The following is a 21,757-nucleotide window of genomic DNA, read 5'->3' on the forward strand; positions in this document are numbered from 1 at the left end:
CCACAGCCGGCCAACCAGAAGGAAGGAAGTTCGCCCGAACCAATCGCAAGCCAGCGAAAAGGGGGAGCGATAAAAGCCGCCGCCGGACCAATCAGTGAACGCTTCTCCTTCCCCGCCTCAACCGGCCCGGGCGGGGAACTCCTGCGCGTGCGTACTGGTGGCAGCGTGGGGCGGAGGACTACAATTCCCAGCAGCCCCTGCGGCGTACGACAGGTGCCTGCTAAGGACAAACCTCCACGCAGGCGGCAGTTGCGGGCGCGCCCTGGCCGCCCCCCGCCCCCGTCCCGGCGTGGGGGCCGGGGCAGCGTAGCGCCCTGCAGCCGCCTCCCGCCCCTGTGTTAGCCCCGATTGAATAATAATATCAATAATAATAATAATAAAATAAAAACTGCAGTGTTTTGGAAACTTCTAGCAGAGGGTACCCAGCCCACCCAGGTCCTGCTGCGCCCCTCGCCCCGAATCAGGCTCCTCGTGTAGCCCCCCCGGCAAGCCTGGGGGGGGGAGGGGGGGGCTCCAGCGCGGAGCATCCCGGGGGGGGTCCCAGCGGGGAGTCCCCCGCGCTGTGGGTCACCCCCGTGGCGCTGCCCCCAGCCGGGGGCACACGACACGGGCCGGCACACCCCACCCCCCCCGCCCCGGCCCCCGCCACCCCTGCAGAAATTCCCCCAGGCCATGGCGCTTGCTGGGGCTGAGAAGAAGGAGCAGCAAGAGGAGCGGGAGCCGCCTCCATCCCAACCACCGGGGCGGCTGTGGTCCTCCGGCAGGAGAACACCGGGAGCATCCCCTCCGGATGCACCTGCCCTAGAAACTGCAGCCGGACAAAATCCACGGTGGTCCCACTCACCACCCCGGGGACACGGTGGGGACCCCGGTCCCCTAGTGACTCCCAGCCCGGAGGCCCCCCTACGTCAGCCTCTGGCCGGCCACCGCACGCCTTCAGCATCACTTCTAATAACGGCTGCCCCCACCCCCCATATAAAGCTAAACCCACAGCATCCGTCCAAAATATTTCCCTCCATCCTAAAAACAAGGAGCCGGAGCCCGGGATGCCGTACCACCCCTTCCCGGAGCACTTCAGTCCCCAATCCTGGCTCCAGGTGGAGGTGCCAGGGAGGATGCGCCCAGCGGGATGTGGGGTACCACGCTGCTGCCTCCCCAGCCCACGTGGCCATGGCCATGGCCAGCCGGCATGGAGGGCTTTAATTGCTTCTGCTGGACTTTTATTCCCTTATTATCACGGCAGCATCCTTCAGCTTCCGCCATGTCCCGCAGCAAGGAGCTGGCGGCTCATTCCTCTGCCTCTCCCCTTCCAGCCACCCATCTGCTCACTGCGTTTCCGTATTTTATCCTGGAAAAGAGTCATTTTCTTTGCAACTTTTCTGCCTGGGCAAACTTTCCTAGACCTCTAGCATGTCCGCACCCAGCTGCCTCTTTCCCCATCCCTCCTGCAGGGACCAGCCCATCCTTCCCACCCCTCGCCCAGCATCACCCATAAACCCACTCCTGCTCTCAGGAAAAATCATTATTTTTACATTTGGGTTAAAAAACATAATTGAGCATCAAAAGGACCAGTGGTGCAGTTGGGCTGTCCTTCCTCGCCCGTGCTGCGTCCAGAACCAGCTCCCCTTCACTCCTACAAAAGCATCATCCCACCTGTTGTGGGTGTTCAGTAGGAATATTTCAATGGAGCAATCTAAATAAATAAAGATAAAATAAATCACAGCCCGTAATATTAAACATCAGGCCTGCTGGGACAGTTTGGACTCTATTAAAAAGCGCTGCACATTCCTCTGGTGACTCAGAGGTTTTATGTGCTAAAGACGACGGTGATGTAGCAGGGTTTTTTTCCGCAAGGCACTAAATGCTGGGGTTTGGGGGTTATTTTTTGGTGCATCGTGGTTCAACAGGTACCAGCCCAGGCTCCTTGCTGGGAGGGTGCTGGGACCCGCACTGGGAGCAACGGGGCGAGTGGAGGGTGCAGGGCTAGGCGGGGCTGATGGGCAGGAGGAAATTTAGTTGCTACTGAGCAAAGAAATCCCTTATAGGTTTTTTTGGGTGTTGTTTTTCTTTTTTAATTGATCACTGAAGCTATTTTATTAAACTTCAAGCTCTTTTTCCCCACCACGAGCCCAGAGGCACCGCAAGCATTCGGGGCTGCACAGGGATGGATGTGTGCCAGTGCTTTGGGCTCAGAGCCATCCTCTGCTCCCAGATGGGATCATTGGCCCCTCGGAACCCAAATCCTGCCCCAATACACCTCACAGACACCTCCCCCCTCCCAGGGCATCTGCGCTGGCTGGTATTTTTGGGTTGGTATTGGCTCCGTCTCCACACCTATAGACACGGCAGTATCTATAAGCGATGGCAACCTCCTAGGGATGCTAATTACTAATTATCTCCCCTCCCAGGGTGAAGCTGCTCCCTTGCAGCCAAATGTCACCCATCAACAGCTGGGGGTGGGGGAACAGGGGGTCCGGGTACTGGCAGGGACGAAGCTGCATCCTCACCTTGCATCCGACAGAGGATGGCAAGGGGTGGGGATGCAAGAAAAGAGAGAGGAAAAGATCCAATTAGGGTGAAAACTCATTTGTTTGCCCCGCGGTAGCACAGTGGGCATCAGAGGTGGCTGCGGGGACTTTCCGACCACCTGATGGATGTTGGAGTTGGGGGGGGGGGAGTGGGGGCTGCTCTTCCCCCCCCGAAATAGCCGCCAGTGAGAAATGAGTCACCGGTTTCAATCTGGTTTCTCGCCAGCCCGTCCCTGCCACCATCCATCAGACGGGGCTGAGCTGAGCAGATTTTTTTCCCCAGGGAACATTTTTTTTTTGGTGGGAAGAAGGAGACGTGGGGGTGCCGTGGCCCCAAAGCAAGAAGTGAGTAGATGGTTTAAAAATCATCCTTCCCATCTTTCAAGTGCTGGCCCCAGGGGTTGAACATAAATATAACAACTGGGGAGTAACGGCAGCATCATTCCCAGATGCTTTGGGGGGCAGGGAGCCTCAGCCAGCAATTTTTCAGCTGGTCCCAAGACACTGTTTGGACCCCTGAACCCATGTACCTGTATATGGACCTGCCCAAGCCTCCCATGTCATGGGTTAAAATCTTTCCCCTACAAAGCTCTTTCTCTGCCCTGAAATTATTTTTGGGATTGGCCTGAAGTCAAGAGCTTTACCTCAAAAAAATCAGCCTTGGTGCTAATAAGGTGATGTTTCCACACCGGGATCAAGCCCACCTCCAATGAGACCACCCCCTCACAGTGCAGAGGGGACCTAGAGGGGATGATACACCATATGTTGGAGCATATTTGTGGTCAAATCTACCATCTTCCCCCTCCATTTGAACAAAAACCTGCTCCACAGCCCTTTTTAACAGCTCCTTCAATGTCCCATCCTCCAACCTCCAACTATCCATGGGGGGTCCTGGTCCCTGCGCTGCTGCTTGGATCCCAGCATCCCATGGGATGCTCCAGCTGTGGCTCCGTGGGTGATGAGCGGAGAGGGGTAAAGGCTTTCAGGCACTTCTGAAATTCAGATATTCTCCTGGCCCTCAGGCAGCACCATCACCTCGATGGCCTTAATTCATCAGTGAGAGGCAAGTTGTGAAAGGACAGGCTATCTTCAGCAAAGCCTTGTCGCTCCCCGCTCTCGTGCTGATGAGTGGCTGCGGAAGGGTTTGAGCGGCAGCGAAATGGGCACGATCGGGCTCTCAATAAAGCTGCAATTTCCAATGAGATGACACAAACACTTGGTGGGGCCTCGCCGAGCCCCCACCGCTCACAGCAGCTGAGCATCAAGTGGCAGAGGTCTGGCATTGGTGGTGATATCTCCTCTTGGTTTTATTTCTTGAGGGAATATGTTCATGGTTCTGCTTGGAGAAGGCTGCAGGCTGTTGTCCGGCCGGGTTCTTTTTTGTGGGTGCCCACCGAGGTGGGTACGTGGTGATGGTGGTGGCAGCTAACCCATGGTGTGATCCATGGCAGAACAGAGCTGAGGAGGGCAGAGCCATGGGGACGTTTGTGGATGGTGTGCCCCAGCCTGGCGTAACTAGGAGGATGGTCCAACATGCTGGCACAAAGAGCTTTTGGGGTAAAAATCACCTTGAATGGCGAATTTGGAGATGTTTGAAGAAAAGACATCACCCATCTTTGCTCTTTGGATAGAGTTGATGTGACAGGACCCCCAAAACCAACACTGGAGGAAGGGTGGGGGGTCCAGGTCCACTTACAAGCAAAGCGGGTGCCAGTGGAAGCTTTCTGATCTGGTCAGGGCAGTTTGGTCCCACAAATTAATTCAAAAAACACCAGGACAGATGCCCTCCATCATCTTGCTGTGGGCCAGAGATGCGCCTCAACTACTGCTTCTCCCCGAGAGCTGTCCCATTCCCACCAGGACTGGTTCAGAGGTGGAGATGGGTGGAGATGGAGATGGAAAAGGATGGAGATGAAGGTGTAGATGGTGGAGATGGGTAGAGATGGCCACATTCTGTGACTCCAGGCAGGGGGGTGAAATACCCACCCCTTTATTATTTTTAATAAAGGTCCTTCTGGCCCATTTTGGGTCTCTGCTACCTTTCATTCCCTTTGGGTCAGAAAGTCCCAGGAAGGTGGGATGGACCTCTTGAGGGCTTTGGTCCCAACCCTACTCAAAGCAGGGCCAACCTCAAAGCAGGTCATGCTGCTCAGCACCCATCCAGACATAGTTTCAGCATCTCCAAGGATGAAACCCCGAGGCTGTGCAGAGAGGAGCAGCCTCATCCCTTGTGCCTTGGTGGTAAAATCTCCCTTTCCCAACACAAAATGGAGCTCCTGTGTCCAAACTGGCCCTTCCCAGCAGCAGGGATGTAGGGCACCACGCAGAAGTTATGGTCTTCTCAGATGTTGCCTCAAGCTGAATGGCTCTAGTCCCTCTTCCCTTGGAAGAATATAAAACCTGCTTTCCTGCTCGATGCAAAGTGCAGGAAGGGATTGCTCTCCCCTCCCTGTCATGTTTTTTCTTAACATTTCTCCCAATCTCTCAAATCTTTCATTTTTGACTTCTGTCTCCTTCCAGCCAGGACCTGCTGGTAGACCCAGCAGTGAAGCCACAGTCACTCACGTTACGTGGAGATCAGGCAGTGGGTTACGTGCTGCTTTGCCTGTGAAGAGCTGCATCCTAGCGGAGGATGGTTTCTGTCCCATCACGTCCTCCTGATGCTCCTTTCCTGAGCTCATCCAATGGACTAAAGTAATGGAAAACTAACCGGAGTGACAAGTTGTTTATTTTCCCACCCAGTGCATCGAATCGGCTCCAGCCCAGCTGCAATATTACCCACGGCACCCATCACCGCAACAGAGATGGAGCCAGAGGGTACCCCCCCCCCCCCCGCCCCTCCGCATCCCCACGGCTTCTGGAAGAGCTGCTTTCCCCACCTCGCATTTCAAATTGGGGTTCACTGCCTGCCCACACCCCTGCTCAGAGCATCCTCCTCCCACTGAGTGCAGGCAGGTCTCCAGGCAACCCTCGGCATCCTCAGCATTGCTGCCAGCGGTCCCCACGCGTGGCCTGGAGCTCAGCACCTGGGTTAAGGTTTATTGGCAGTGAAGATTGTAGACGGGCTCCTGTCATGCCTGGCGAGCCCCTCGCTTGCCACCCAGCAGGACCCATCTGGCTGCAGTTCTTGGTGCTCGGGCATACCCCAGCTCGGCAAGGAGAGGTGGTGTGCTGGCCCTGCTCCCCTGCCCAGCCCCAAGCTTCTTGCAGGGGCACAGAAATGGCTTGAGCCTTCATCACACTCATCCTCACCCTGCTGGGGCACAGCTCAAAGTCCTCCATCATTACCAACGGGAGTAAAACAGCAGCACTGGTCTGAACCTCGCTGTCAGTGTTTATCAACCCCAATTCGGGGGCAATGAAGCCCTTTACACTGCTGCTTCATCTTGTTAAAGCATATCCCTGAGGCTGCCCGTGAGCAGGATGTGACCCTGGCACCAAGCACCTGATTCTTGAAAAGCTCCGGGAAAATCATCTCCTGGGAGATGATACCTGAGCACGGGCCAGGAGAGGAGGTGATGCTCAGGGGGGGTTGTTCCTGGACGGTGGTACCCAAGCAGGGGCTGGGAGAGGAGGTTATGCTCAGGGGCGGTTGTTCCCAGGTGGTGGTACCCAAGCAGGGGCTGGGAGAGGAGGTGATGCTCAGAGGTGGTTGTTCCCAGGTGGTGGTACCCAAGCAGGGGCCAGGAGAGGAAGTGATGCTCAAGGAGGTTGTTCCTGGGTGGTGGTACCCAAGCAGGGGCCAGGAGAGGAGGTGATGCTCAGGGGAGGTTGTTCCCGGGTGGTGGTACCCAAGCAGGGGCCAGGAGAGGAGGTGATGCTCAAGGGGGTTGTTCCTGGGAGGTGGTACCCAAGCAGGGGCTGGAAGAGGAGGTGATGCTTGGGGTGTGTTTTTCTTGATGGAGGGGATGGCTGCCCTATAAACACCCGCAGTTGATCAGGAAAATAATCAGGCAGCATCCAAAAGTGAACATGGGAGGCATCACTCAGGCTTGGGTATGTCCTCAGCCCCTCCAGCCATGACAGTGAAAGGATCCATGGGACCAGGGGAACAACACAACTTCCCAGCTGCTGAGTTTTCCCACTCCTCTGTCCTCCAGGCAGCTTTGGAGTCCTCTCCATGTTCTCCTTGCGCCAGATCCCATCTGCTTTATGCCTTCTTTCTGAAAAGGATTGTCGTTTTTCGCTGTTAATTGCCTGTCACTTTGAATCCTCCTGCTCACCCTCACCCGGGATGCTCTCCCCCACCCTCCTGCTCGCCCCGAACTGCAGAGGAGCAAGCTCGGTTGGACCCAACTTTGAAACATAAATGCCCCAAAACCTTAAAAAAAAGATATATATCTGCATTTTCTATCCTAATTTTATGAATGAATCATCCCCAGTTCCCAAACACATTCCCTCTCCATTTCTGCTGGGGAAATTTGGCTGCTGGTACCCACATGGACCCAGAAAAACCTGGAAACACCACAAAAATGGGTATTTCTCCCCCTTAGCATGCTGGGTTTGGGCGTGTTGGCTGTCAATCACCCACACACACACCTCTGTTAATTAGCTAGACAGTAAACGAAGTCACCCCGATGTCATTTGCTGCCTCCTGCTCTTGGCAGCTCAACAGCAGCAGCATTACCGGCCTGGGAGGCAAATCCCTTCCATCAGTTTAAGGGAGAAAAGGCTATGGCGCTTCAATAAATGCCAAGAAAGGAGCATTTTGAGGGGCTGCAGAGTGAATGGCAGCCCCGAGAGCTTGTCAAATTACCCCGGGAGAGGACAAAAGAAGCATGAAGCCTTCTCACCCCAGCTCGGCTGCTGCTCCGTTCTGCGCAAGAGCCAGGGAATACGTCCTTAATGAAAAACAAAGTGGTTAAGGAAAGACTGAAGCAAGATATATAAAATATGTATATAATATATTTTAAAATATAAAAAATAAATATTTTATATATATATATATATATATATATAAAACACAAAAATCAGCATCCCCTATCTCCAGCACTCGCCTGGGAGCGTGATGGGGAGTGGCTTTGCCCCAGGCTGCCCGTGGGGCCAGCACGGCATTGCTCACCAGCCCTATGTTCCCCTAAAAAACCCAAAATCCAGGCTTGCACCTTGCCCCCAGAACAGGGCAGGTCCCCTCCCACCACTCCTGCGATGCCCTTTCACCACTTTTTGGCATTTTCATCAATTTCTCCATTTCTTTTATGCTTGCCCAAGCACCGACGCATCTGAGGTCTCACCCGGGGGCATTAATGCAACTATTTAATAGCCGTAGCTGAACTGAAAGGCGTTTCGCTCCCATCTCCAGCCCTTCCTAGGGAGTCGTTACAAGAAATTACCAAGATAGGATCGCAGCGCCACGGCAGATTTTATTATTTAATTGCCAAGGTGGGGCAGGGAGAGATGCTGGGGGGTCCTGGCTCCGCATCGGCGCTGGCAGGGATGAGCGTTATCACTGCAGGTCACTGGAATGGGGGGAAAAACGGGGTGATGCTGGTTTGCAGAAGAAACCATTGAAGGTCGGGACCGATTTGGCCTTTCCAAACCAAAGGCAGCACTTATCCCCGATGCCAAGCGGCCAAATCCGTCTCTCTGCCTCGCAAGGTGCTGGCACGCGGCTGCATCTGGCTCACCGGGTGTTTCCATCATCCGTGAAATGTAAAGTTGGAATTTTCTGCTCTCCCCCCCCCACCCCCGGCATCATCTGCGGAGCCCGGAATCAATTATTCCCACCCGCGCGCTTGCCATCGATGCGTGACATGCTTGGTAGCCGCACATGCGGTGTTGCTGCAGCCGTGCTGGAGCGGGTTGGTAATGGGGTTGGGGACCCCCCCCTTTGCCTCTTCTCAGGGTCTAAGGCAGGGGAAAGACCCCCCTGGGAATGGCTGGGGGCTGTCCGGGGGGTGTGGGGGGTGATTTTGGGGCTCACCTGGCTGTGGGTGCCTTCGGGTCCTTGTAACCCCCGGAGGTCTGGACCAGGGCACACTAGGACCCCCCCCAGCCTCCATCCCAGCCCCACCACCCCCGGGATGCTTGGAGACACCGCCCGTTTGGATAACCACGAGGCCAGCATCCTTCGTCTCTTTCAGGGCTGCCCCCCCAGATTTAGGGAGGAGGAAAAAGGGCTGAGGGATGCAGGAGGGGGGGGAAGGATGCACATCCCCGGTCCCCAGCTGCCGGCTGGCGCATCCCTCCACCGGCAGCCCCCGGGGGTGGGCTCAGCGACGCACGTGTTCGGGGAGGGAGGTGTGGGGATGCGTGTATACACCGTCTATATATACCACCGTGGCACAGGCACTGGAGAAGTCACAGATCAGAGGAGCCGGCAGCCGACAGCACACCCGCAGGTAGGAAATCTGCTTTAATTTTCCCATCCTGGGGGGGCTTGGCTGGTTTTATTCAGTCTGAGGATGGTCCACCCCACTTCGATTCACAGATAGATATTCCCCTCCCTGCTAAGGGTTAAATAAAATATCTTCCCGGAGGGAGAAATCCATCCCCTCTGTCCCAAGAGAGGAAAAGTTTCAGCTTCACCATCCAGCCCCAAATTCAACCGGAGTGGAGCCGGAGGGACACAACAAGAGTCGGTGCAGGCGGCCTGCCCAAAGCCCGGGGGGAGCCCACGGGGCGACGGCGGGATCCTCCGGCATGGGTAGAATTTTTTAGTGGAATTTTTTGGGAGTCACCGGACAACGGCTTTCCCCATTCAGTATTTCTCCCCCTTTTTCCTTTAGCCAGGTCTTCTCCAGGGCCACTGTGGGATGCTCCAGGAGATGCCTGGCTTGCGAGAAATCCCGTTTTCCCTCCCAAAAGGCACAAAAAGGAGGAAAATTGGGAGGGGGTGGGTGTTGCTTTGATAATTTGAGTCCCCCTTGAAAAGCAGGAATGAATGGCTGAGACATGGGGATGTGGGGAGAAATGTTCTTCCCGAGCTTTTTTACCTCTAAACAGCCTTTCTCAGCCTCTCCAGCCCACATCTGTGTTTATAGTCACGCCGCGGCGCCTAATTTTGGCCAATTATGGCCAATTACCTGATTGAGGGGGGATCGACAAAAAGAAATGCTTATTTTTCTGGCGAGCACTGGGCATCTGCAGCCAAACCACCCCCCTCTCCTCTCCCCGCCCCCCCCCTCCCCCCAGATCCCTCCAGTTCTCCCTAAAATCCCCCCAAACGCTGCCGGCACAAGCCAGGGTTTGGGGGAGCCGGGGAAGCGCAGCCGGTGCCAGTGGGGGACACTGTTGGGCAATATTGCGCTTTTTCGACTGGAAAAAGCTTTGACTCCTTCAATGCTGGCTCCTGGCAGGGCCGGATCCTGCCCGGCCGCATGGCTCTTGCCCTCTGGATCAGGCCTTGGCTTTGGGCAGTGTGGGAATTTGCAGGGAAAAAATTAATTTGGGCAGGTTTTGCTGCGGGCATGGGAAGCCAGGAGCTCCTCAGTGTGCTCCTCACGAGGTGGGACTGATCCTGACCCAGGAAAGTGAGAGCATCACTGCGTTTAAACCCTTGCAAAGGTGTTGGGGGAAGGACGGTGATCCCACTGCTGCGATAATCCTTGCTGTTCACATCTCCCGTGGGAAAAGGGAATGGAGTATCCCTGGGGAGAGGCAGGGAGCATCTCCCTGGCACTGCTGGTGAGCTCCCAACCCAAATCGCATCAAATCAAGCGAACAAAACCCATCTCAGCAAGCACCTGCTTCCCCTTCCACCTCTTCTCCTCGGGTTATTCGTGTCACACGTCCTTCCTGCTGCCCACCGAATCAGCCCTTTTATATGGCTGCGTCCCCCACATCATCCCACCTGGAGCAATTAATAAAAGCCACTTGTCCTGATGGATAACCAGACCTCACCGCGATCTGAACCCCAGGCTGGATTTTTTTTTTTCCCCCAAATATATAAGGAGGGTGATTCAACTGGATTGAAAACTGAGGATGCACCTGTGGGGCAGCCCATAGCAGCAGGGGGTCCTAGAGCTGGTTTGTGGGATGGAGCGGCCGTACCCTGACAGCCCACCCCTGGGAGGGAGAGGTTTAGTTTTCAGGGAGGAAGAGGAAGGTTCACGCCCAGGAGCAGCCCCAGTGTCTGGGGAGCAACGGGGTGGCTATGGGATGGCACTGGGGCTGTCGTATCCTTGGCCAGGGTCAATGGCAGCCCCAGATGTGGGGGCAGTGGGACTGGCCAGTGCACCCCTTGGGAAAAAGAGTCCAGGTTCAGTTTTCACAGAGGAAAAAATGGGGAATTTTTTTTTAAAAAGGAAAGAATGGGGAAAAATGGGGAAGGGGGGGGAAGGGGAAAAATGGGAAAAATGGGAAAAAAGGCATCCCTCTTTTTTCTTGTGTGGCTGTGGCTGTGAAACTCAGAAGGGGGCTTCATGCTGTCACACCCCCACATCCCTGCCACCCCACCCCCCCGGCACCCCAGTGCAGAAACAAGAGAAAAATCCACCGCACACGGTCCTGCCCTTTAAAAGGGCTGATTTAATTTGGGGGGGGGGGGCACTGATGCGCAAAGCGGGGGTTGTTTCCTTCTTTCCCACCCCTGCCCCTGCCAGTGATGCTGGCAGGGTACCGCATCCCGCCTGCCCGATAGCATCTTTTAATTAACCAGGAAGAAAAGCCGAGCCGTAATCTCGGAGCCTCCTCTGCAGCCAGATGTGACCTGCTTTTCCCAGGACACTGGACTTGATGTCTCTTGGGGACATGGGAACAGGGCTATGGGGTGGGTTGCAGCCCCCTTCCTGCCTCCACCGAACCCCATTTTGGGGCTGAGTGATTTTTCGGGGGGGGGGGGGGGGGGTTGTTGGGTGTTGCCCTCTCCCAGGAGCTTTCTGCCAAGCCTCTGACTCACACTGCCAGCCAGTTTTAATGAGACTCGATGAAGATTAAGCCTTAATTCCAGCTCTTATCAGCTTCCCCCTGTACCCTCCAGCAAATGACAACTGGGAGCCGTCAGGCTCTGTGTCACTGCCTGGCTGGCAGGGATGAAAGGTGACCATGGTGCCTGTCGGGGACCCGGGTGGATGCTCTGCCCGCGTTGCAAAGAGCAGTGGTAGCCCCTGCCTTGGTGGGGTGGGACCCCCTGGCCAGGTGCTCAACCCCACACCAAAAGCAGCTTGAAATGCTGTTGGAGCAACACACGGGCTGCAAAGTCACCATCACCGAGGTCTTCCTCCCCTCTGAGCATCCCGGTACAGGGTTTTCTGGGTGCTGCTCTGGCATGGAGGGACCTTGGTGCCACCAAGGATAGCACCAACCTTCACATCCTCATCCTGCTCCTCTCCACCGCCTCCATCTCGTCTCCTCGCTGGCTTATAAACCTGGTGCCATGCAGCACTGGGACCTGCTCCCAAGGACCACGGGGATGTCAGATCCCTTTTCTCGGCAGGATGAGCGTGAGGGGTGGGTCAGGAGGACCAGCCCTCCTGTTTGCAGATGGCCATGGGGATGCATCAAGCGAAATCTCCAGGAATTGGGAGGGAACCACGTGGCCTTGGTCATGTCACTTAATCGCCGCCTGACACCGATGTCAGCAAAGCTGGACAGGACTCAGGGAGGTCTTTGGGAATTGGCTTTGCTGCTGCACACCAGGTGGGCTCAGATCCCAGCAATTTCTGCTGAGATAGGGACAGGGGTGGCAGCACCCTAAAAACAGCCAGGAGGGGATACCAGAGCAGGACATCCTCACCCCGCTCCAGCCATGCTTGGGTAAGGAGTGTTCTGCTCAGGGGACAGCTGGGGACGTGCTGCCCCACCACGTCCACCTGCTAAAATAAGCCCTAGCTGGGACTTGTGCCATGAGATAGCCTGGAAAAAATCAAGCTGGGACACACCGGATCTGTTTTGGGGATGAGGAGGCAGCCAGGCTCCTTTCCTGAAAGGATAATTTTGTCAGGGGGACTGGGAACATGCGTGTCTGGGGGGGGGTGAGGGAAGACAGGCTGAGAACGGGCACATTTCGGTGCACGTGCAGGGCTCGGTGGTGCGGGTCCCATCCTGACAGCTCTTCTCTCTCCTGGCTGCAGCTGCTGCCGGTGCCGCCATGAGGGCTGTGCTTTGGGACCTGCTGCTGCTCTGCCTCTTTGCCCGGGTGCGGGGGGACTGCCGGGGGGACTGCCTGCGCTGCGACCGCCACCTCTACCGGGACAGCTTTGACGTCCTTGTAAGTCCCTCTGCCTGCTGGCTTGTCCCCTGCCACAGGCAGCACCCATGGGGGTAGCATCCATGGGTGCTGTGCCAGCTGCATCCCGTCACACTGGGTAGGCACCCTCCTCCCTGTGCCAGGGTAGGGTTTGGGGGCTTGGCGGGGGGCTTTGGTGGCCGGTCCATGCCAAACCTCGAGGGGAAGGTGCCACCTGCTGTCACTGTTTCTCCTCCTTGGGCACCCCCCAGGGACACCATTGGACAAGATGGTCCCGAGGGAGGATTCAGACCCCAAACCAGCTGCTGGGAGAGATGGGGACAAGGCTGCGACAGCCCAAGGAGGGTCCCAAGACCCCAAGCAACCTCAGCTTTCCTGCCCCACGGCTTGCAGCTTCGCTGCCCCTACGTATGCGGACCCTGGACCCCCCCAGGGGACTCCATCCTCCAAGGAGCCACCAAAATCCTACACTGAGCCCCAGCAGGATGGGACCAGCTCTGCAGGTGGCTGGCAAGCCACAGCGCTCTGTGTGACCGGGCCCCCCGCAGCCTCTCTCGCTCCCTTGACTTGCCTCCAACGCTGGGTGGAAAGAGCTACTGAATAGGGGGGTTGGGTTTTTTCCAGCCCCTAACCCTTTTTTTCCTGCTCCTCTGAGCCACGGCCGTGCCCTGGCCAGCAGCATTTCTTTCCCCCTCATTCCCACCCTGCATCTGGGGGTTTATCTATCGCCTCCCCCCTGCCCTCTTGCCTATTTATTAGCGACGATAAATCACGGCGGGTTAAGACATCCACCCAAAAGGAGCCAGCAGCTCAGGAAGCCCCCAGAACTGGGAAATGTTTCCACAAAACCAGGGGAGACCAGAAACTTCCAGGGATCTGTGGAGATGCTGGAGCACCCCAGTGCCACCCTCTTGCTGGCAAAGCCTTCTGCAATGGCACGTCGCTGCCCCCAAGTTTTGGGGCACAACTGCCCTGGTTTTGCCCCAAAATATTGTTTTGCAGTCTGAAGGCACCAGCACTTCTGCAGGGCCCCCCCTTCCTACCTGGTCCTGCCTCTGGAGCTGCATTTTGCTCTGTCTTCCCCGGCCAGCAAGGTGGAGAGGAGATGGGATGGATGGTTGGTGGCTCATGGGTCCCGTGCAAGGTTGTATCTCAAAGCAAGAGTGGTTTGAACCAGGAGCAGAGGACTTTCAAGGCTCAGTTTCAGCTGGCAGAACCATCGTGGTGGGATTGGATACAACCCCCCACCATTTTGGTGGCCAAAGCATCCGCCCTCCTGAGGTAGAAATAGAAGATGCCCCTGAAGTTAGAGGCATGCCTGCACCAGCATCGCAGCTGCCAGAGCAGGGCAGGGACTGGCTGATGGAGCTGGTCTTCAAGTTGTGGATGAATCACCTACATCCTGGTCCCCAGAGTCCTCTAGGGATGGTGCAAATCCACAGTGACACCGTTAATGCCAACTGAAGGTCAGAAGGAGCGGCCCCGGGTAGTTTCAGCACTAGACATGGTGGAGCATTGGCTGGTGTTTGCTGAGGGCTCCCAAAAGACCATGAGCTGGCCCGGTGGCAGACGCCATTTCCATGTGAATTGAGAACACAGCAGGGTGGCTGAGGACGGCTGAGATGTTCCTGGTGCTGCTCTGCGGATGGGTGGTAGGACTGCTGGTTGTCTTCAGCCTGATGTCCAGGGTGATTCCTCTTGAAGCCTACCAGCTGGTGCTCATCACAGCTGGTACCTCCATGTGATCCATCACCTTTCATCTCCTACACAGGCCACTGCAGTGGCCCATCAGCCATAGATCCTGCCAAAGCCTTGGAGACCCCAGGACAGGATCTCGGCTCCGTGCAGGATGCCCTCAGCATCTCCACAAGGACCCTCTTAGGTGTCTGAGCCTACAAGACCCTCGTCACCACCTCACTTTGGGACAACTATTTTTCTTTTGTCTTTTTGTCTGAAGAGCCTGGCCGCCCTTGGGGATGGAAATAGCTGACTGCTGTGGAGCCATGTGCTCGAGCTTCAGCCCTGAGACACCACATTGGGACCTGTAGCACTTCCCACCTGGCAAAGTCAATGAACCCATGGTGACGTGCGTCTTTGCAAAGGTTTTAGTCTTGCAGATGGCCTGTAGCGATGAGACACGCCAACGCACTTCAGCACGGGGGTCCCCAGCTGGTGTTAGGCATTTGAAAGAGCCCGCCATGAAGGTGATGCTGGGATGGAGACGCTTCAACGCGAAGGAAGACAACCCTCCCCATCTGGGCCCTCCAGCCCTGGTTTCTTTGGGTATTTATTTAGTTTCGTTCTTCTAGGGTTTTCTCCTGGATGGTTTCCCCTGGGTGCTGGTTTTGGTGGTAGTGGGCCACTTGGGGCTATCACCCCACAGCAATGCTGGGTCCGTGTCCTGCCTTAGTGGACGAGGCCTCTTGGAAAGCGATGAGACACAAACATAGAGGGATGCACTCATGGGTGCTGAGGAAGCTTGATGGCATCTCTTGATGAGGCAGCTCTTGGTGGCCTTTGAAGGGACGTGGTGACCAGGGCGGGTTCCTGGGGGCTGGGAGGGGGCAGATGTCACACCTCTCTTTGAGGAAGGCATGAAGGAGGATCTGGGAAGCTATAGGCTGGTCAGCGTCACCTCAGTCCTTGGGGATGTGGTGGAGCACATCATCTTGCAAAGCGTTTCCAAACATATGAAGGGCAAGGAGTTCACTGGGAGCAGCCAGCATGGATTTATGAAGGGGAAATCGTGCTTGACCAACCTGACAGCTTTCTGCAGTGAGACAAGCAGCTTGTCTTGACTTTCATCAGGCTTTGACATTGTCTCCCATGACACCCTTGTGGACAATCTGCTGAAGCACGGGATAGATAAATGGGCAGTGAGGTGGACTGAAACCTGGAGGACCTTGATGTCTTCATGAATGGCCGGGATGATGTGAGAGACGCACCCTCAGCAATGAACGGATGATGCAGAGTTGGCAGGTGTGGATGGTAGACCACAGGGTCATACTGCCACCTGGAGTAACCTTGCCAGCCTGGAGAAATGGGCTAGTGGGAACCTCATCAAGTTCAACAAGGAGAAAAGCAAAGTCTTGCCCCTAGGGAGGAACAAGCCCAGGCACCAGCACATGCCATGGGCATATGCCACAGGCACCACCTCCACCCTCCCATGACTCAGTGATTTTGGGGGGTTTTTGGGGCTCGTGCCCGGCTGAAGGACCCTGCAGTGCTGAGCACAGGGTGGTGGGATGGAAGCATGGACATCAATGGGGAAGTGTGGAGTATGTCCAGTGAGGAGCAGGAAGGGCCAGAGAGGGAAGCTGAGCAGCATCTCCACCACCATCTCTGGGAGCCCAGGAACGGGTTTTGGGAGGGGACACCTCCCCAAATGAGGCCAGGCAAGGGCTGATGAGCTGCCAGCACCTTTCCATGGGTGTCTTCCAACACGTCGCATCACTGGACAGGCTGGAAGTGGGGGGATGCTCGAGCACGTGCCATTTGGGGTACACCAGCTGGGGCTGCCTGGTGTCCCACAGCCCTGGGGGGACCAAACCCCATCTGACTCCCATCCCCGTGTTTCCCGCACAGGTCTGCATCCTGGAGTGCGAAGGCGAAGCCGTGCCTCGGGCCACCTGGGAGCTGTGCGCTGCCGCCAGCCGAGCCGCCCCATGGCCCCACGACCTGCAGGACGCTGGCGATCCCTGGCATGGCGCGGTGCCGGCAGTGCCGGTGAGCCCGCTGCAGGTAAGCGAGCTGCTGCGGCGACGGGAAGCCGAAGATGAAGGCGTCGAACCGGCACCAGGCGCCTTCCCGCAGCCACCTGAGGACATTTCCCGACGGCTCGGCGGTTTCCCGCGGGGGATGCGCAGCTCGCGGCCGGCACCGACAGCCAAGGGGGTGCAGAAGCGGTACGGGGGCTTCATCGGGGTCCGCAAGTCGGCGAGGAAGTGGAACAACCAGAAGAGGTTTAGCGAGTTCCTGAAGCAGTACCTGGGCATGTCGCCCCGCTCCAGTGAGTACGACATCGCTGGCGGCATCAGCGAGCACAACGAGATCTAACGGAGACCCACGCCGCCCGGCTAGGTCCGCCATGGCCAAAAAAGTCAACCCTCTACCCCTCTACACCACATGTCCATGGGTGCAAATTAAAAAGGGGGCAAAAAAAAAAAAAAATAAAATTGGAAATATCTTAACTTACAAATGCTGAATTGGAGACTGGGGAGGGATCCTGAGGGTGGCTGTCAGTGTCTCGGTGTCCGGTGGATGCCTGGGGAAAGGCCCTTTGCTGACAGCCCCCCCCCAGCGATGGTGGGCAACAGGGTTTTACCCTCAGCGCCCAAGAGGTCTGAAGGGTGGTTTGCCCCAAAAGAAAAAAAAAAAATCAGAAGAAGAAAAAACTAAAAAAAAAAAAAAAAAAAGAGATAAATTATTTAAAATTTTAAAAATATATAAATAATTCTAAATAAATGAAAATAAATGAAAATCAAACAGAACCTTTTCCTTTTAGAAATTAAATAATTCCTCCCCAAACACGTCAGCTTCACATTGCCAGGCGAGCGGCAGGGTAACCTCCTGCTGCCGCTCCCCGGGGACCAGTGTCCTGTGCCTCCACCGGCTCCACCGGGATGCTCAGAGCCCCCAGCCTTTCTACCCTGCAACTGCCGAGACCACCCATCCCCATCCCCTCCCCAAATTTACAATTTGGGAGAATTTAAAATTTTTTTCCCCTTTTTTTTGTTTCTTTTTCCTTTTTCTGCCCCATTCCCCCCCCCCCCGGGTGGCATCTCCCTAAATTAGGGGGTGCACCCCCAGCCCTGCATTCCCTGGGAGGGAGCCCCCCGCTCCCTCCACTCTCCGCTCAGCTGCTACTTTTTTCCCTTTTTTTTTTCCCTTTTTTTTTTCCCCCTCTCTATTTTCTTTTTTTTTCTTTCTTTCTTTCTTTTCTCTATTTTTTTATTTTTATTTTTTTTATAGCGTTCCGGCACCGCATCCCAGCACCTTCTGCCAGGCACAGGCAAAATTAACCCTGCTCCTGTCCACCCCAGCAGCCTCCATCCTCTCTCTGACGGACCCCAAAGCGCTTCAGACTCGCACGCGTTCAGAAATCACTTTGCTCTTCACTCACTAAAGCCAGATTTAAACCAGGACCCGACGAATTTCGGCCTCCGCCTGCGACGGGAGCGAGATGCCATGGGGAGGGCGGGGAGGGGACCGCGGGGGAGCGGGCAGAAATTTAAACAAAATAAGGAAAAAAAGGGATTCTTTCCAAAAAAATTGGATTTGGGGCTTTTTTTGTTTTATCTTTTTTTGGGTTGGCCACTGTGAAAAAGCCACCTTGGATCCAGCGGAAAATAAGCCCCCACCCCACATTCCCAGTGCCTTCCCTGGCAGCGCTCAGCATCCCCCAGCCAGGGCTTACACCTTCCCACGGGATTTATTTCCAACTTTTTGGATGGGGGATGCCAAGGGGTCGCGTCCCACTGTGGCTCCGCTCCCAGCCGCCACAGCGGGGACCGGCTCCTGCCCCAGTGCCCAAAACGCACCTGGGAAACATTAGTTCTTTTTTTACATTCTTTTTCCCTTTTCTAAAATGTATTTTTCCCTTTTTTTCAGTGTTTTCCCTCAAGTTTTGTAAAGCCTCTGGGGTTGACTTCTTTGCTCAGCAATACAAACCACGCGCATGTTTTTGTTGCGGCCCCCCGCCCCCCCGGCATGCATCGTGTCCCAGCCCCCACGCTGGGACGCGGGTTCCCCCCCACCGCCGTGTCGCTCCCAGGATAATCAGAGCCGGTTGACTCTCCTGCCTAATTTGCTACCCAAAAAGCATAAACCTGGAGCGACTTCGCCCGGGTCTTACCCGCAGTGCTGCCCTTCACTCTTTGTAAAAAAAAAAAAAAAAAAGAATAATAAAATAAATAATATAATAACCCCGATGAAAAAAAAAATCCCAGATCTTGTTCTTTTTAATTGTTTCATACAAAGATTTCTCCATTAAACTTGTACATAGCAAAAGGATTAATAAATTAGTTTACTGTTTCTACGATATCATTGCGACTGGCAACCATCACTTGGGTCAATGCAGGTCCCTGCTGCCCCCCTGCCACAAGGGGGGGGGGACACACACGACTGAATGGCCCTGCTCAGCTGGGGAAGAGTTTGGTTTTAAGGGAAAAAAAAGGAGATTTTTGTACATTTGTGTTATTTCCAGGATGGCAGAAATCTCCCTCACGCAAGGCTGCTGCAGAGCTACCGGCAGGGTCTGTCCCATCGCACATGTGTCCCTCAGCCAAAAATGGGATGGGATGGGGTGGGGAGGGGGAATTTAGGGTTAAAAAAAAAGGGATTTTAGGGTTTAAGAGAAAAGGGGAATTTCTGCACACCCAGAATCCTTTTCCATAGGGATAAGGAAGGCACCCCCAGCGAGGCCCCAGCCCAGCTGGAAGTCCAGGGGTTCAGCTCAGGAGCCACCCACATTTGGGGAGGGGGGGCATCACCACCCAAGCACCTTGCGGCAGAGGGGTAGGGACACACTGGGACCGGCCGGTGGCAGGGCTGCTGTGTCCCCACTTTGCAGCTCCGGGCAGAGGCACGACTTCTGCTGCTGTTTTGACCAGCAGCTGGAAATTAAAAATGATTTGGGGAAGACTTTGGATGGTTGGGGGATTGCTTCGCGCACGGCCAGCTGGCACCTCAACACACGTTCAAAAAAAAAAATTATCCTTTTTTTTTTTGCCATCAAAAAGCGACTTCTCAGCTCAGCGCTTAACTGGCCGCAAGGGAAGGGCTCCCGGCCACAGGAGTCTGGGCCACCGATTACAAACCAGCCGGGTTTAGCACATGCAAATCCCGTCCTGCAGCGCCCAGGTTTCAAGCCTGAGGTATTTCGGGATTTGGGGGGAAAACCAGCAGAGGATGCGCAGAGCCTGGGGCCGCGGGGGGGAGCGGCGCTGCCAGCGCGGCTCCCAGCGCCGGGCAGACACTGCTATCTAGTGGTGCCAGAAAGGGCTGTGCACAGGGCTCCCTGCGGCCATGGGGTCCCTGGGGGTCATGGGTGCCCCCCAGGGCTAGGCTATAAGGACATGGCAGAGCCAGCAAGTTATGAGGCAACTTTTCTTTTTATTTCTTATAAAATATATTTCATATTGCTGCTGTAAAAATTACATTTCACATTTTTATTTTTTAACTTTTTTCCCCTCTTTTTTTTTTTAACAATAAAAATAATACTTGGAAGACAGCTGAGAAAAAGCTCCAACAAGACAGAAAAATTCACTTGATAACAGCATCATCCCTGCTCAGCCAGTGGCCCCACGGGGGCACGGCCACGGTGCCAAGTGTCCCCAACCCCTTTCCTTGTTCCCCCACACCCCGTGACACCGCCACAAAGTCCCCCACTGACAGTGCTGAGACTGACGACGTGGGGTCACCCAGCTTTTGGGGTGCAACTACCCCCACCGGCAGTGGTGTGGGCAGTGTCCTGGCTGGAGATGGGGGAGTAGCCTCCAATTAATTAGTGCCCAATTAAGAGGTTCCTATATACATACATATACATGCTCCGGGAGACAGCCAGATGGATGAGGGAAAACTCTCCAAGCTGGATTTACAGGTCAGGATTACCCGTGGTTGGGGCAAAAAGAGGAGATTTCTTGAGACCAGCAAGACTCAAATGTCAGGAGGTAAAGTCCAACGGTCAGGAGGTGGCTGGAAGCGAGTTAAAAAATAATAGGGAAAGGAAAAAGTAAAAATAAAAAAATACATCTTCAATGTCAACGAACCCGATAGACATGGTGGAAGCCTGCTGTCATTTCTGCAAAAACATGAGAAGGTTTTTCTGGTTTAAAGTGTAAAAATTCCAAAATACTCCCAAACCAGAAGGAAAAACAAAACAAAACACAAAACCCAACCCACCCTGCACTGGTTTCTCCATTAAAAATAATAATTAAAAAAACAACAAAGAGCCACAAGCATAAGGACAATTTTGTCCAATGAAGTCCGTACCACAAAAAGCCCTTGGAAAAGAGGCTGTAGGCGCCTCCCACCCCTTGGATAAAACACCACCGATATAACACGAGGCAACCGTGCTGGGCAGTAAGTGCTATACGCTGCGGGAGGTGGTGGCACTGCAAGGGCTGAGGCCAAGGGGCTGTGTCCCCTGTATCTGCTGCCAGGGGTCCCACCAGCCCCGCTCTCCCAGGACACACACCGCACATGCCTGCCTGTTCCAAAGCCACTGACACCTTTTTCTTCCTATATATATATTTTTTTTTTTTTTAAAAAAAAAAAGCATCTTTAACAGAAAAGCAAAAAGTTGTTTTCGCTTTATTTCTTGAATAAAGAGCTCCCACCAGGGAAAATCCTGATCTCTGATGCAGATCTGTGCTGGGAAGGGCTGGGGCGTCCAATGCTACACAGCACGTTTGGGGGCATGAACCCAGTGGTCTGAAGTTTTCCGAATGATTGGGCTGGGAGCAGAGCCATGTCCAGCCAGTGCCAGCACAGATCCGGCTCTGCCTGATGCCGTTTGGGGCACAAAGGGCGTAAGAAGCAAGAAATAAAATCACTGGTCTTGCCTGGGTGTCTTTGAGTCACGGAGGCAAAGGCACAAGGTCTGAGGAAAGCAAAAATTCAACCTTTTTTTTTTTCCTTCTGTGCTCTGAGCACTGCTTCAAGCCCTGTTTTTAACAAGTATTTGAAAAACGTAAAATACAGCAAAGCGCTGTGTAAGACTTCCCAAAGTGCCAGCTCATTTTTGGAGAGCCACCAGCATCTCCGGCACCACCAAGAACCTGCCTGCACCCCAGCATCGTGGGGCCCTTCCCTGACAGGATAAACATGCCAAGTCCCACGAGGCCGAGCAGGACTGTAATCTTGGCTCAGCCATTCAACTGCTGGAGGTCAAACAGCGGCAAAGGCATGGTGTTTGGTTTTGGTTTTTTTTTTTTTTTTTTTAATTAAAATAAGTTGGTTTTGCAATAAAATGCTCAACACAGGAACCTGCAAAGAGTCTCCAATGCCAGTGGGAGAGGAAAAGGCTTTTCCCAGCATTTCACTTTCAATACCACGCTCCAGCAGGGATGGGAGCCAGAGCGAGTAGCTCTCAAGGACC

At 54.7% G+C, this 21,757-nt stretch overlaps 1 protein-coding gene across 4 annotated transcripts; it reads left to right on the top strand.

The window, feature by feature from the left end:
• Positions 1–17: 17 nt before the first annotated feature.
• Positions 18–20,913, top strand: PNOC (prepronociceptin). Of its 4 annotated transcripts, XM_080388069.1 has the most exons (4): positions 18–8,869; positions 12,542–12,678; positions 16,243–16,666; positions 17,629–20,913. In XM_080388069.1, exons 2-4 carry the CDS (start codon positions 12,559–12,561, stop codon positions 17,676–17,678), a joined length of 594 nt encoding a protein of 197 aa, XP_080244195.1. In that variant the 5' UTR covers positions 18–8,869; positions 12,542–12,558; the 3' UTR covers positions 17,679–20,913. The 4 variants fall into 4 exon arrangements, with proteins under 4 accessions (XP_080244195.1, XP_080244194.1, XP_080244196.1 ...); XM_080388068.1 differs by having other exon boundaries at positions 18–12,678; XM_080388070.1 differs by having other exon boundaries at positions 18–12,678; positions 16,243–20,913.
• Positions 20,914–21,757: the final 844 nt, after the last annotated feature.

The sequence above is a fragment of the Falco punctatus genome (assembly GCF_963210335.1).
Source record: "Falco punctatus genome assembly, chromosome: 5".
In the NCBI taxonomy this organism is placed as follows: Eukaryota; Metazoa; Chordata; class Aves; order Falconiformes; family Falconidae; genus Falco; species Falco punctatus.

Bases quoted from the DNA above. Each gene is read 5' to 3' on its own strand.
- PNOC (XM_080388067.1), top strand. From the start codon at position 16,063: ATGAGCTGCCAGCACCTTTCCATGGGTGTCTTCCAACACGTCGCATCA. The intron at 16,667-17,628 runs GTGAGTACGACA...TTTTTTTTATAG, and splicing joins GGGCATGTCGCCCCGCTCCA to CGTTCCGGCACCGCATCCCA.